The 16,607-nt window shown below is 39.8% G+C and overlaps 2 protein-coding genes across 2 annotated transcripts in view; both read right to left on the bottom strand.

The window, feature by feature from the left end:
* Positions 1-8,752: 8,752 nt before the first annotated feature.
* Positions 8,753-12,474, bottom strand: CUNH1orf158 (chromosome unknown C1orf158 homolog). Its single transcript, XM_009289766.2, is given in 5 exon segments — positions 8,753-9,039; positions 9,669-9,846; positions 10,723-10,836; positions 11,851-12,005; positions 12,384-12,474. Coding segments are annotated over 5 exon segments (825 nt in total).
* Positions 12,475-12,637: 163 nt separating this feature from the next.
* Positions 12,638-16,607, bottom strand: part of LOC103907554 (arylacetamide deacetylase-like 4) — a 4,556-nt gene continuing 586 nt past the window's right edge. Inside the window, exons 2-4 of the mRNA XM_009289767.2 lie at positions 14,583-14,799; positions 14,102-14,165; positions 12,638-13,412 (exon numbers count right to left, since the gene is read on the bottom strand). Coding sequence (XP_009288042.1) covers positions 12,638-13,412; positions 14,102-14,165; positions 14,583-14,799 — 1,056 coding nt within the window. The remainder of the gene's footprint in view (positions 13,413-14,101; positions 14,166-14,582; positions 14,800-16,607) is intronic.

The raw sequence follows: 16,607 nt of genomic DNA on the forward strand, positions 1-16,607 counted from the left end.
CAGCCTGACCATAAGTCTTTTACAGACAGTTAGAAATCTTTCCACTGTTTTCAGTTTACTTTGGACCATATTGTATGTAATGCATCTTATGCTGTAGAATTCCTAATTTCCCCCTGGAAATACAGTCTGGGTCCCTGCTGTGTTATATATATTACAATGCCATTTCCAGCAGAGTTGAAGGACCTACGATGATAAATGCTAGTTTCACAGCAAATTTTTGCTTAGGTATTTCAACTTAGTCATACAGTGGCTGATATTACAGTAAATCTGCATGTCAATATTTATTTTATATAGGCAGTCTGTTGTACTCCTGACACAGGAATTCCATCAGATATGCAAAAATAAGGAAATAATTACTGTTGCAGAATTCTAAAGGGAAGACAATAATTAGCAATAGTGGGTCTCCTTAAAATAGGCCTTAAAAATGTCTGGAAGTTTGCTATGACTCAATATGTTTTAAGGAAAGAAAAATGTTATTTTAACTATGAAGCTGGCAAATTCTACCATTTTGATTCCACAGCAGTAATCTCTGTAAAAGATGTGATTTAAAAGCTGCTATTTCTCACTGTCTGAAGCGAAATACACTTTTTTATTCTAACAAATCTGAAAAAAATTAGAGCACTCTGAATAAATTCACCCTGCCTCTGCGCCTGCTGTCTTAGCTTGAGGCAGAAGCAGATGACTGTGATCTCTAAGACTGTCAAACTAGCACCGTAAGCCAAAGCTCCGTTCACCTTAAAAAAAACATGAAATTTATTCCAGCGTGGTAACAAGCTGGTCCATTATTTCAGGGTTTTGGTGCCAATGTTCAGTTTTTTTTAAAAGGCCATCTGAAACCTCACAGGCATTTTTGACATTTTGCTACTAACGGGGTTGGTATTTGGGGGCTTGAGAGTGCTTGCTTTGTGTTCAGATTTAAACTTTTAACACCTTAGATCTGTCACCAGTTCACTGGAAGATGCTATTTTGATTTTTCTCGTTAGCAGCTCTGAAAAAAGGAAAAAAATTAGCACATTTCTCATTTAATATTAATTGGAACATATTTTTCCCTGTAGCAGTTTGCTGATTATGAGATTTCAATGCCGCTGACTGAGGTGGCTTTGCAAATCGTCCCCATAAATAGAAAATAAGAAGCTGTTTCTGTGAAATGACCAGCTAGAGAAGAGACTCATTAATCAGGGAAACAGGTACAGACCAACAACCCTGCCTAACACTGATCATGTAAACACAGGCTGACAATGCTGTCTGAACAATCAAGCAGAACAGTTTGGTCTACACTAACATTTTGTAGGGAGAAAGTTTAGTCGAGTGCTTAAAATATGGGAATAAGGATCAAAAATGCCTGTGTTGTTTCTCTAGCTCTCCTGACTAGCTGCAGGCAAGTCACCTTGCCTCCTTGTAATTTAATCACTGACAAAGGGCCGGTTTCGGACTGAAAACTGTGGGAGCCACATTTCTTGGATACAGCAATGTCTTCAAAAATTACATCATGGAGTGTGAAAGGTGAAAGTGGCCAGTGTGTAAATCACACGAATTTGTGTGACAATGCAAATTGTTCCTGTTAAATCACTGCAGGTCATTTTGAGCTGGCTTGCATCAACGTTTTCTGTCTTCCACATACCCTGTAGTAAGTGCATTGACTATTTCCAGAAAAAAAAAATTATTCATGAAGGAGAGCGAGACCTCTTACTACCTTGTCCGTGAGCCATGTACCATTTAACAACTACCTGTGCCAAGATCTGCTTTTTGTGTTGATTGCATAAAATCAAGCACAGTTTACTTTCGACCCTGCTTCGACCTCGTTTCTACTGTAGTAGAAATAAAGAATAGTGACAATGGCACCTTTAATCTCCAGGGATTTCAAAACATTTGGAAAAGCTGCATCCTCTGAACAGAGATATGGCAGTGTTTTAAGGAACGTGTAGAAATTCCTTCCCCATAAGAAAGAGGGGGTACTCGTTTCCCTTAAATCGAAGGGGGGCTCTAGGCCACTAGGGAGCATACCAGATCTCAACCGCTGGCAGTCCTTTGGTTAGCACGCAGCCTTTTGCACACCGTGCAGTGAGCCTCAGTTCCACAGATGGTCAGGGTGTCACAGGTCAGAGTCCAAGAGGAAGCTCCTCTGTTAGATGCCAGAGAACTCCAGGCACCATGGTGCAGTCTTCACAGAGTACTAAAACAGAGCAAATTCTGCCACCTGCTGCTTCCCTACACGTCTACAGTGCCCTTATTTTCAGTGTAGACTAAGCCTTGGTCTGCTCTAACCTGGTTGAGATTTTACTGACATTGGTTTACCAGTGGGACTGCTGTCTTTAAGCCTAGAACACTTGAGAGGCTAGATGAAGTGATTTGCTTTCAATATTTATAAGTAACAACAGTAATGGAAAGTGTCCATGCAGGATGTAGTGATATACATGGTGAAGAATGTCCACACCTGTTTTACAAAAGCAAATACTTGGATTGTGCTAAGTATATATTTAAAAGTGGAATTACTGATAACACAAAATGTCAGGAATATTGAGGGAGAGTGGGCTGTCCAGTGAGAGTACTGACATAACTAAAGGTCCTTTCAAAGCTCAAGCGTTTGAGGGAACAGAAGAAAAATGCAGGCTTGCCTGTACAAACCAGTGGATTTTTATAGCATTCCTCTAGATATCTCAAAGTGAAGAGTTTAAATTAGAAAGCCGACTCTGTGGACAGTTATTAGCAACCAGCATGTGCAAAGCTGTAGCTTCTGTATCGCTGTAGGAATTCAAAATTGCTTTATTTTTAATTTTAAAAATCCAAGATTTTCTCTTTATTGGCTGCTAGGCTGAGACACACGAGAAGCTTAGGCAATGCCTAGCCTTGAAGCCTCTTCTCAATAAGCACTTTTGTGTGTGGTATGAGTGTTCCCCACCTTGAGGTGAACAAGGGAGGACAAGGCTTTAAGCTTCCATGCCAGCTGAAGCTGCTGAAGTGCTGATATAAAGGATGTTACGGTTGCCACGACAGAATGTAGTTGTTTGGAACTTAAGGGAGATTTCAGCGGCATTCCTCTAGGGATCCTTAACTACCTCTCAGGCCAACCACTATCAAGGATAAGGGCTACTATCAGGTCAATGTTCTCTTTATATATAGTGCTAACTAAATTTAGTGTTAAATCTGCTGTGAAAATTTACAGCTCGTAATATTTACCTGACAGGCGTCCAGACCCTCTTGTCCAAATATACAATTCCTTAAATTAGACACAAAATATGTCATGAGGCAGCAGCCTAAATTACATATTTACAGCACTGAAGCAGGTAAGTACATATTTATGCAGCCAATCCTGAGTTCTTATTTTCAAAAAAAGGACTGGGTTGTTCAATGTATTTTTTAAAATCCTGACGAGTATTTAAAACAATCCCAGGTTTGGGAGCTCTCTGGGCCAGGGGCTGTCTTTGTATTGTCTGTTTACAGCCGAGTTCTGCACAATGAGGCTCGCATCCTTAGGGGTTGTTGCAACTGAAAGAATAAAAGTATGTGACGATAAAGAGTAACTCCCTATAAAATGGCTGTGCCCAGACATTTTTTCCTTCTTAGCAAATGTTATTGCCCCAAAACAACTAGTATACTATTTATATAGCAATTTCCTTATGGGTCATTGTTGAATAGAACTCGGGTCCTTCCATACCCAGAGTGAATGCCCCCATCACTGCAACTACAAAATTATTTCCTTTATACGCTGTCAGGACAGAGTTCTTCTCTACACCAACTAGCTTAGGAGCTACCTCACAGTTACATATAGAAAAATCTAATTCTATTCTACAACAGTTCTTCAATATCCCAAACTTACTTCTTTGTGAAGTAATTCCCACAAATAGGCTTTTGAACTTGTGTAGATTTTAAATCATAAGAAAACAAGACCAAAAAAAAGAACCAAGGGAATGTTCATTAGAGACAGCTCATAGCACAAATCAGGTTCATGACGTGCTGCTGCATTTCTGTTGCTTATAGCTGCGCTTGAAGACAAGTGGCTCCTTTGAAATGTGAACGTGGAGTATAGATTAAGTAAAATGTTTCTGCAAAGAATGTGTCTCATTTTGGGAAGTTTATGCACTCTTCATTCGGGTGAGTAAGCGGGGCCTAACCCTGCTTAATGGTTAACTTAGTCTTATTGAAATCAGTGGGACTGTGCCCCTACATGGGCCTCTATGCCACTGTGAAGAGCTGTGTGATACAGCACTTTGTTTCAGGTGTTTGCTTTGTTCATAAATCTTGATGGGAGCTGTAGTTCCTGCTGATGTGTAATAGTATTTCTATGAGGAAAGACGTGCTGTCTAGAGAAGAAGGACCAAATACGAATTCTTTTTAAAGCTAGTAAATTAATTTTTTTCCTTAAGTGTTACAACCCCATATGGCAGTAAGATTATCTTCATAGGTGTATTGCAAATGAAATCTGTTTAGACTGCTTAGACTTACAGGGGAAAAAAGGAGTATCAATGGCATGATTTTAAGATGATGCCTTTTAAGAGCTGATCAGTTCAGCTCAGTTCAACAAACAGTACAAAAATTTAAAAAAGGAAAAGGCTAGTCACTAATGGCAATTTGATGTTTTCATCACCAATATGAAAAATACATGTTTGAATATACGACAAGCCTTGCCAGATACATGTCCCTTGTGTAACTGCCATCAAAGAATGCTTTTTTATATCCTTATGGGAGCAGCGCCAGTCTGAATCCCAGTCCCAGGAGCTGTATGTGCTTAAAGGTACTGTTCGAAGAGATCAGTGCAATGGAATGTGCAGATTTGGAGGACAGGACTTGACAGCCATTGTGTCCCCGTTAGGTAGTGCTCAAATTCAGACCAGTGAAGCTGTTTTACCAGTTAACTGACTTCGATAGCTCTTTTTAAGCACCTTCCAAGGAATATTTATAGCTTTCTGAAAGAGGCCTCCTGACCAGTTGAACAACCTCTTGTCAACAGCCTCTTCTCCCTGAAACCCTGCCATTTAGTCTCTGTGACCACCCTCACTTCACAGCTGGCATCCACAGTCCCCAATTATTGCAGAACTTGCCAGCCAGAATCAGTGTTCCTTGTCTGAGTCCCAACCCTGACTGAGATTCTCAGTCCAAAGAATCTTATCTTCTTGTTTATGCAGCTCATCTAGGCTGACATCGGTCTCCTTCAAGGCAAGAAATATGCTTGCTTTGAGAGATGTGCATCAATTCTAACTACCGCTTTGTCTCTTTAATGTCACAGAAGTTCAAATATGAGGCTCATTTCATGCAATCAAGACTGTCTAGAACATTTTCATAACAGAGAGTTGTATCAAAACATCTAATTGCTCCATGAAAAATTGAAGAGACCAGTGCACTCTTGCTTTCCAGTCACAAGTGACCAGAAGGCCCTGAGACTAATAAAAAGTTTCTCAAAAAAAGCTTGGATAAATCTGACACACTGGCAAAGTGTAGTCCTTTGCATATTAGAATGATTCCCAGGAGTCCCAAAGTGCTGCTTGTACATCAGTGAATTATGCCTTACAACATCAGAGTGTACCAGAATAAACATTACCTATTTACTTGTCTGATAGAAATATACTTAAGTTCCGAACTGGATCCATATTTCAGAGGTCTCCAAGTTCAAGGGTTTTTATCACCAGGACTATATTTCAAGTTGATCTCTTTTCTTTATGAGGTTATGCTATTTTCATTATTAATATCCCCTCTCCCTGAAAAGTGTACATCTTCATAGTGTAATCCAGCATTTCCGTTGTACATTTTCATTAGTTGCCTGCATTTTCTATTTACTAGTAAATGGATTTCTGAGTTATTGCAAAATTTTTAATGATGAAATTTCAGATTCTCTCACCTCTTTTCCATGGCAGCTCTGAACATCTTAATTGTTTCAGTTTTTACCTGTTCTTGAAGCGCAGGCAAAATGACCTCTGTTTTAGTGGTTTTATTTTCACTAAAAGTCCTTGTAATTTCTGAAGATTCAAGGGAGTTGGGAAATGTATTTGTGTTAGACACAACAAGGGTATTTATTATTAAAGGAATCTCTAGCACAGCAATATTGTAACTGATTAAACAGCATTGTTTGTCTCAGCAAGAATTAGCGTCTATAAACTATAGGTGTAGGTATCCTTCATTTTTATCTGCCATTCCTACTTCAACGCAATTCTGCCAAATGCAGTATAGTACTTGGAAAAAAATGTGTATATGCTTACCTCTACCTATGGGCAATAAAACAGATGTACAGGATCAGAACATAGGATTATGACCTAATCAAAATGGTCAGCAAGCAAATATAAATGAGGTATTCTTGGTGTAGCCATGTGTTGCAGCATTGCTTTCAGCAATGGCACAATCTTACGGTTTTGGGGGGTTCTGTCTGGAATAATCTAAGTCAACTACATTTTGTAGGGAAAAAAGGGGGGAAAAAGCTTGATTGTCAGTGCTATTCCGCCTGAAATTTTGTCTTGTGGAATATTTGAGCAATGTGTTTGAGGTAAAGATACGTTCATTCAGTTTTTGTTAGTGGCTGGTTGGTGTTTGATTCTACCTTCGCTGAACTCAGATCAAGAAATGGAGAAGCCTTGACTCTTTCTTTCATGAGTTCAGCTTGAGGCTTGAGTCACCAAAAAGCTAGCTAGATATCTGTGATGAGTATTTAGTATTGCTGAAGTGAAAACAGCTAATCAGTTGAACAGTTCAAAGCAGATATTTTGCTACCAGGTATTATTAACCACAACTGAGTTGTGCATTTTTCTATTTAAGAAGCTCTCTATCAAAATGCATTTCATCCAGTTAGCTAGCATGCTTTGTTTCGTTCCTTTGGGTGTCGTAGTTGTATATTTTACTTGTAAATGGCTCAATAGTTGAACAGATGAGACCTGTGCTTGGGGAGCCCTGCCCAGTCAGTTTACAGATTTGGAATTAATGTTTTCATACAGATTTCATAGGTGGCACTTGTGCATCTCAGTAACTCCCTGTACCTCAAGCTGGTGATTTTCTTCCATGTATGAGCTTTGGTTTTAGAAGCACAGTAGATAATAACCTTAAATCTTTAATTTACTATACATATTTAATAATTGCGAATGATTGATGACTAGATTTTTAAGCAAACTTGATAGAGTTGTGTGAAATTAAGACTACCTTTGTATAATTGTCTAAGCTGTATGCTAAATATTATATGGGCTTTGTTGTGCTATCAACATGCATGCCTGATTGGTATTTTCATTAAAAAGATTAGCACATGGGTAACAAACAGAAAAATACACTTTTTATAGTCGTATTGGCAATAAAATTAATCTGGATTAATCCTTGTTAGATCAAGAATTTCTGTATCTGCCAATTTTCATTCCATTGTAAGGCATGCCTTCTTTATGGATTATTGTAAAGATGTTTTTTCAAGAGAATGTGGTTTTTTTTATAACACAGCACTAATAGCTGGCTGTGTTTCAGTGACTACTTTCACCTATTTTTCTTTCAATTTTTTCTTATTGCCTTTGATCTCCCTGGGGCTTTGAAGCCAAAAAAAAACCCATATAATGCTTATCTAATTATCAGGGCTCTTGCAGCTCTAAAAGATTTCATTAACAGTGCTGCTTTCTGATTCATGCAACCAGCTGAGGGTCTGTGTACCTCTCTGCAGATGTTTTTGGATGTCTCAGATCAGTGCAGAATCACCTTGCCAATAGGTGCCACTGTTGCTCTGCACACACGTCTGAATCGTCAATGTCCTTCAGTTGAAAATCCAACCTTGAAAAAGCAAACCTAAATCACAGTGACTAAAATGTTGCAGAGGTAAAACTCTGTACAGACCACGGCCAGAGGCTTGTCCATGCCAAGACTAAGGTATATGCTTTATCTTGTTCCTAAAAATAATTATATTATTGCTAATCTTGAGCAAAATTGATGAAGAGGTAAGTATGCATTGAATTAATTCCAGATATATTTACTCTAAGCCTTTAATGTGCTGCAAGTTTATTGTTGAGCCTCAGACCAATAGCAGCTGAACCTTGCAGATATCTCCTCTGGACCAAACGTGATTTAAATGCAGAAGTTGCACATCAGTGCAGTAAGAATTTGGCCTTCTGTCAGCACTCTTTACGTAGGTCGTTCACATACTTTCACTGAGTAAACCATCAGGGTGGCCTATCCTGCAGCATAAAGGCCACCTACAGCTATTTCTTCTAGGTTTACTCTTTGGTAATGTAAGGTCAGCTAATGTAGTTCACTTTGCAGCTTATCTACTGTTAAGTGCCATTCAGTATGTAAAGCCAAGGGCGATCAAGGTCTGCTTGCTTAATGCATTGGGAGAAATCGTGGTTCACCTTGTCCTTAGGTATGCAGCCATTTCGTATGTTTATTTTATTCTTGGATGTTTCAGACATATTATGGAATAACCCAAGTTTCTTTTCTCCTCTTTCTTCAAAGAAATGTATAGTGAGCTGTGTAAAAATGAAAAAACAACTAAGGACAAAGCAATTAAGAGATTTATATCCTTTCAGGTTCAGTCCCACTCTGTTGTGTTTTTTTTTCTTACTGCAACTGTTCACTGAATAGAAACCAACAGATGAAAATTTTGTTTTCAGTGATTTAATATATCTTCTGAAATATTCCCAGCTATCTGCAGGTCAGAACGTAACCCAGCAACTTGTTCTAACTAGTAAACAGCCCTCTGCCTATATAACCTAATTCTCATTCCTTGCGCGTGGAACAGATCACTCTTGCATATATGAGCAACAAGCTATATTAAGTAGTACTTAAGATCACCCTAAGCAGTTTACACAGAGGCATCCCTTGCTTTTCTGTCTCACACCAGTTGGCCAATGGCTTGCAGATATTTCTGACACCCTTCATAGGCCAGGATTCTACTGTCGTTTTCGGGAAGATGTCCCTGGCTGGAAGGGAGGTAATGAGTTTTAGCAGGTTGTCTCAGTTGACAAGTAGCAAAAGCAGAAATCGGTGGGCTTTCATAGGAAATGGCGTAGACACTGTTCATCACTCCAGCTTCTTTCTTGTGCCATTTTTTCATCAGGTGCTCAAGAAGACCATAGTTTGTGGGTGGCTCTGAGACAGGAAATGATTAAATGTTAAAAATGATAGAATTAAATTTTTGGTCCTGGTGGTTTTACTCCACAGTTGTCGTAGAGAATATTTGTACTATTTTGACAGCAGATTAAGGACAAAACAGATCTTTTTGTTCCCAGGGGATGTATGTCTACCCTCTGGCTGGAAGGGAAAATCACTGTCCTATATCAATAGGACAGCAGTAATGGTGTAAATGTAAGGAGTCCTAATTCTTCATAGTCTCTCTGGTAGATATTAAAAAAGTTAGCAGAGCGGTACATGTCACTTAAATTCGGAAACATAATAATACTCCGTGAATTCTCCTGCTAGTTGTATCTCACAGCTCTCCTTGTTTTTAGCTGGTGTCTTGCATTATTGCATTGGGGCGAGAAATCTGTTCATTGACACTATCCTTCGCTGCTTCCTGTGGTGATTAAGTATTGTTGTATGGATAACATTTCCACTTTATCAATCAGAAAAATAAGCTACTGACTTGGTAAGAAACTAGCCAAAAATCACCACAAGATCCATTTTCAGAATTAAACCAGAAGGATGTTCCTGGCTCTAAGTCTACATATTGACCACTGCACCATGTTCCATCTGTTTGAATTAATAATGCCAAAAACTACCAAGAATGGGGAAATCTGTTTTCTGAGGAATCCAGGCAAACTTGCGTCCATTCCAGCTGCGGAGGGGAGGCAGCACAGGGTTGTAACCGTGTCTATTGTATTTATCGTCATACTCCGATACTAAATTTCGGCTTCTTGGTTCCTCATGATGGGTGAATAAATGCTGCATTGGCAGGCCCTGAAATGAGATGTACATGAAACCATGCCATTTGTCTTTGTACATAGTATTCAGATGGCTTAGTGTGCTTTTGAGTCAGACTGTAATACCAGCGATATCACAAAGTTTTGTCAGTACTTATATTACTTAGAATTTAATCCCTGAAAATAAGGGCATTTGCATTTCAAGTAAAGTAAATTTCCAGTTAAATTAAGCAACTACATCTGTATGTCATGAGATCTGATTAGTCTGATTGCAACACATGCATCACAGATTTGCAGATACATTTAAGAAGCTTGCAAATGAAAAGCTGATTGTCTTGTGCTGCTTAAGTGTTTCATTGTGCACTAGCATTACACATACTGCCTTCCAACTGTCTGTCAGGAGAGAATGATAAGAATATCTTAGGGTGGAGAGGCACCTTGGAGGAAGGGACATTCTAGCAGATAATACTTGTGGGAAAAGTATTGTGAAAGATCTGGGACTCATTTAAGTGCAGTTTGTTCCTATGTATCGGAGGCGTGCTGATGGAAATAATCCTCTTTTACCAGCAAGCTCATATTATAGCCCACGGAATGTCCTGAAGACACAAATACCCCATCCTAGCTGATAGTAACATGCTGATTTTCTTCATGTGCCCCGGTCACCCTCTGAGGCAGAGACTGGGAAACGACCAGAGTACCAAGAAGTATGTGCCGTTTGTCTACCTCTGAAAGGCATCCTACTTTAATCAAACATACAAGGGAGATCTGGATCCTGTAAACTGGCCACGGAGCTGCAGTGCCTTCTTTTAGGCATATAGTTGTTTAAGGATATAAAATATGACTTAAGTGTTAGTTAAAGATCATTGCTGTTTCAAATGTTGGCGCACGCAGCCCTACATTTGAAATTTCTTACCTCAAATTTTTCCATCATGGTTCTTCTTAGTGTTTGGTCTGGTTTGTGATCCGGGAAGCAAATGAAGTCTGTTCTGTATATGCTGCTGCCGAGTTTCCCAATGTCTTTTATAAACTAGAGAGATACACAACACTCAGTATAGCTAAGGCAATCTGATAATTACAGAAGCTCTGTTCCAGTACTGCTTTCTTCATCTATGCATTTAAAAAGCACTTATTTCGAAAGAAGTCTGTGCTATGTACTTTTTCTCAGATGGTAAAGTCAGCTGGTATAATCACCATTGTAAAATTCTGGCTTGATTCCTTGGTGTAAATATAAGATACTGTACAGCCCTTGAAACATTATTCATGGTGTGGTGTTAAATATTTTCACCTGCCATGTGAACTATCATCTGAAAAGGGCAAATGAACCCTTTTTTTGTTTTTTGTCCCTTTGTTCCTACTTCTGCCACAGCAGGCCAGTCTCTGCAATATAGGCAAGTATTTTGCTCCAGAAAAAAAAAAAAGTCTAAAGGAAGTAATTTTAGCAGAGTCAGGAGGATTTGCCCTAACAGCTCCAATATTGAACCTAAGTGGCATGTTTTTACGAAGTTAAATGTCTAATGATAAAATTTTGCTCAGCTCTTAAGCAGGGCATGCAATCTATCACTGCTGTTGTTTATACAAGCAAATGAAACCGATATCCAAATTATTGGAGATCCTCTGATGCAAGTAATAAGAAGTATTAACTTACGGAAGGGTTAATGAAGCCTCTCTTGTATAATGTTGGTGTATATTATTAAGTTGTATATATTGCTGTTGTATAGTTGTATATAAGTTGTATAGCAGTCTGAAGGGATTGCCATGAAAAGTGCTACAGGATTTTTAATTGGCTAATGTTATGTCTGGTGTGAACCACACAGTATAACCCATGCTCAGGCATTGCTTCTGTCCTGGCTTAGAGAGAAGAATGGCAGATCATAAACAAAATTAATTAATGCAGGCCAGGCAAGACGCTTATCTTTCTCCCTTTTATTACTCTTCTGAGATGAGCCTGGACTCTAGCTTACGACTGCAGTAGTATACTACCTCCACAGCATTGGTTCTGACCCCCTCTATTCCTGCTCTCACACTTCCTTCCTGATCTTACCCTTTTCCTCTCATCCAGCCAGTTTCCAATGAGAACTTTAGTAGAGTATTTCGGTTCAATTTTCCACCAATCCTGTCCATCTTTTTGCGATGCAATCATATTTCTTTGTCTCACCAGCGCTACCCTCCCCAGTTGTTGGAACTGTCCTTCAAGTTCTGTGGGTGAAAGATTACTCAGCAGTCCAGTGCTAAAACTAGGGCAGAAAGGGCCTCCACTTCTACCTGCCTGTGTGCTGAGAAACGTGGGTGATGTGTGGAACTGCTTGGCCGTAGAACCATTTGTGTTTGCTATCCCCACGGTGACTGTCGTTCCAGTAACCACATTCTAGGCTGCATTATATTTACTGTTGAGCAAAACAGTGGCTCCTAACCCACTAAAGTCAGCTGGGTTTTTTTCTCTAATGAAGTTCAGAGTATGTCTCAAAACATTGTGATATAAGTGACATACTCCTCTATACCAACACACCACACATACCTGCACAACACACAGTCTCTCATCATAGACACATTTTATTTTAAACAAGTGGGACAAACCAGGATGTCCATTCAAAATAACGTTCTTCTTTATTGACAGAGCTAAAGATAAGGGCTTGCAGCATGGTACAAGCTTGTATAAGGTTTGCATATTCCATGTTCCAACTAATAGCTGGAATGAGGTTCTGATGAGCCTTGTTTATCATTGTTAATGGCTGCCCTTGACTGACTACCCATCACCTGATATTAAATATCCTAAAAAGATATTTTCCTAGGTTGAGGCATGAACAGACTCGTGGAATCTAAGATGTTTACTATAAGCTTTTTAGGAAGTTAACTACACTGTCCAATCCCCTTTTTCCAGCTGGAAATGAGAAACCACAATAATCATATAGGCTTATGATTCCATGGAATCCATCCTCAAGGTGGTACCAGGTCACTCGAACACCGTTGTCCTCCAGTCTCTTCTTGTAAAGCAAGCCGTCATCTCTTAGCACATCATACTCACAAGTCAAGATGAAAGACTCGGGCAGCTGGTGAACAATAGCGTCTTCGGCTAACAGCGGACACAGGTTGGGCTCACAAAATCTTTTCACTGTCTCATAAACTTCAGCTATAAAATCAGTGGGCCTAAGTGGCTTCACACCTCTGACCTTAAATTTTTCGGGGATGTTATCTGGACTCACCCACTTCCTGTACTTCAGCCTCATATCTGGAGGAATATGAGAGCCCTCCAAGACCTCTTGCATATGCAATGCATCCCCATTTAGGTACTGCAAAGCAAAGAAAGCGGCACGTTCTCGGAATAAGAGAGGGACTCCTCGATTTTGATGATAGGATGGTAAATTGAAGTCCAGTGCCTGAAGGCCCGGGTAGATCAAGATCTGAGCACGTAGTCTGGGGAGGTCTGATCTACCTGCAAGGGTCTGGCTAACTGCAGCTGCCAGATTGCCCCCAGCACTGTCCCCGCAGACAATTACATTGGCAGGATCCACCCCATAGTGCTCTATATTCTTCATAAAGTGTATGGTGGCGTTAAGACAGTCTTCATACGCAGCAGGGTATTTGTGTTCAGGAGCTAAACGATACCTAGTACACAGGAAGAGACAAGAGAAGGAAATGTCATTAGCATTAATCAGGAAATGGTATCATATGCTGCCTTCCAGCCCTATCATTTTGGGGTGATTTTCCTCCAGGTCAGGATATTCATTACCTCCTAAGCAGGCATTCCTCAGTTAGTGATTGCGGATAAGCTGTAAACTGTGTATTCAATCACAAGGACTCAATAAAGTAGGATTGTCTTCTGATTAAGAGTCTGACCGAGACTTTGTACATTTCTTAGTCATGCTGAAAACTCCCTGTGTATTCTTGACAAGATAATTTAATAATTTTGTGCCTCTGCTTCCTATGTGTAAAATGGGAGTAATACAGTATGATGATTCCCTCTTTTTCTAGAAATCACAATTTTTTGGAGCATCTTATTACATGTTCATATGTTCAGCACAAGGAAGACTTTTTTTACCTAAGTTTTTGATTGGCTTTTATAGATTCTCTTAGTGTGCCAAATATTTCCATTTGGGTCTTTTCTGAGTATATCAGGGCATGAACAGTTAAGAGCTGTGAAATCCCCGTTATCACTATTTGTCTTTTTATGGACTTCACTGAATTCTATAGAAATTTCTCTGCAAAAAAGAACATCTCCAAAACCAGTGCAGCTCTGCTGCGGCACCACAGCAACAATAATCTCCCAACAATAGAACTGGGTAGGGTTCACTTACTGAACAGATACAACTACCGATTCACTTTCTCTGGATATGTAGCGGCATACTTTTTCATAGGTATCTGGAAAAGAAATATTTTCATTAGTGCTTTGCTATTGCCCTAATTTTTGAGACAGCTAGGGAGTGTTCATTCCAGAAAGGCATGCGTTTGTCTTCAGACGTCCTCCCAAATCACATGCTGAAACCTCCTTTTATTCCAGTGTTATAAAAAGATGAGAATGTTCTTTCTACATTAGAATCATAGAATCATTAAGGTGGGAAAAGACCTCTAAGATCATCGAGTCCAACCGTCAACCCAACACCACCACCCACTAAACCATGTCCCTAAGCGCCTCATCTACACGTCTTTTAAATACCTCCAGGGATGGGGACTCAACCACTTCCCTGGGCAGCCTGTTCCAATGTTTAACCACTCTTTCAGTAAAGAAATTTATTATAGTAAATTGCATTACTATAATTCCTCCTGCAGATATCTTACCAAGACTTCCAAATACCCAGCCTCCTCCATGAAAGAAGATGATACCTCTCCTTCGCCCATCAGAGGTAGCTTTAGGCTGATAAACCCTCACAGGTACTTTGTTAAACTGCAGATCCCAGATAAAGAGCTTTGGATCCACCCCTAGTTTCCGTCCTTGTCGCACGTATCGGCCAAAAGTGATTTGACTGCAAAGTCCAGTCTTCTCCAAAATCTTTCCCTGTTAAAGGTAAAAGAAATTAAGGCTTCTTGAAAAGTCTTGAGTTAGCCAAGGTATAAAAACTCTGCATCGTACTTACATTGAACTGCATTTGAGGGAAATTTTAAAGAAACACAGAGCTTGTCCCCCCCCCAAAGTGGTAATGTTGTAAAATATGAATACACTATAAGAAGATATAATAATAACAGCACAAGAAATTAGAATAACTACCGTGAGGACTGTTCATAGGGGAGGATAATGGCTATGCAAGCACTTCCCAAACACTCTCTAAAAGGCTTCCTGTATACTAAGTACTGATAGGAGAGTTCATTCTAATTGGTTGGTTGGTCCTTGGTTTTTGCCTTAATAAACCTGGGGAAAACAGTGAGGAAAAGTAACTCCACAGTTGGTTTTCTTGATAGGAATGTCCAGTCCTAAGAAAGTAAGAGATCCCAGGAGAGAGTCAGCAAACAGTATTTGTTTTAAGTTTGCCTAGATTAGTTTTACCAAAAAGGAGAAGTTCTACCTTTTATCACACCAGCTGGAATCTGAAGAATCAGATTGATAAATCTAGGCTTCACATACAGCAATTTGATCCCTGTTGTCTGATAAAAATAAAGCTCTCTGATACGAGAAAAATAATTTTCCCAAGCTCTCACATCCTACAGACTGTAAAAAATTTACTTCCAGTACTCAAATCCAGTGTCATTCCAATATCACATCAGAAATTTTATGTAGGCCACCCAAATTGGCTGTTGTCCTGCACAGCTTTGTGCTCATTCTTGTTTCATTCATACTTGATAACAACCATGAAATGTCATATATAGAAACAGCAATAAAAGCTTTAATAGTTCTTCATTGTATAAACTAATATTCCTGAATTAGACCATAAAACTCAGTGAATTTGCAAATCTTCAGTGCAGGGTTGTATTGTGGAAGTTAGTTACTGCTTTTTATTTGCACAACAGATTTACTGAGCAAAATCAAGAAGCTTCCTTTCCCAATGCTCTTGCAATGATCTTGCAAGCTAGAATATAAATCTGATGTAATAAGTGAACAAACAAGAAGTTGGGAAGCAAGTTAATTAATGGAATCAAACAAATAAACTGTTACGGTTCAGTTACTAAACAACATCCCAATTTTAAATGCCCAGTGAGAGTCTGTCTTTATCCATTCCCTTGTTGTCACCTGCTAGTGGGATTCAGGAGAGCTGGGTAGCTTTGTCAGTAAATTTTAAGAGGATGTAAATGGTGTAAGAAACAGTGTGGAGGAAAACAAGGTCTGTGCGATAGCAAAGGCGATGTTGTGGCTAAAGGAGCGAAGGAGAAAACTGAAGTTTTAAAAATATTAAAAGATACAGCAAGTGACAGAGGAAGAGTTTAGGAGAGCTCTAATGCTGTTTATGCAATGCTGTAAAGGGAGTCCAGGGATTAAGTAAAGCGGCCCTAACCGGATTTTGTACCATAAATGTCAGCCGTGGCAGGAGCAGTTGAAGGGTTGTAGTTGTCCCTGTGGAAGGTGACTTCGCCTAAAGCTGAGGGCAGTTATCAGCTAAAACACCAGCTCAGCTCTGAATTCGAGACTTAAATCAACACCGCCGTTTGGCAAACTCTGCTAACAAGCCCTAGCATGCTACTTCTGAACGTGAAATGGGTTTTGCCCGTGACATGAGCAGCGTCCCGAGTGCGGGTGCTCCTCCGCAGCGCTCTCCCCATGATGTGGAGCCGCAAGCATCACATGAGGGCGGCAGGGGCACGCGGATCTTAATCCAGGCTCCTTCTGTTTTTTGCTTCCCAGCGCAGTCCGTGGTCCGGGGCTTGCCCGGGCCG

This window comes from Aptenodytes forsteri, unplaced genomic scaffold (genome assembly GCF_000699145.1).
Source record: "Aptenodytes forsteri isolate BGI_AS27 unplaced genomic scaffold, ASM69914v1 Scaffold61, whole genome shotgun sequence".
Classification (NCBI taxonomy): domain Eukaryota; kingdom Metazoa; phylum Chordata; class Aves; order Sphenisciformes; family Spheniscidae; genus Aptenodytes; species Aptenodytes forsteri.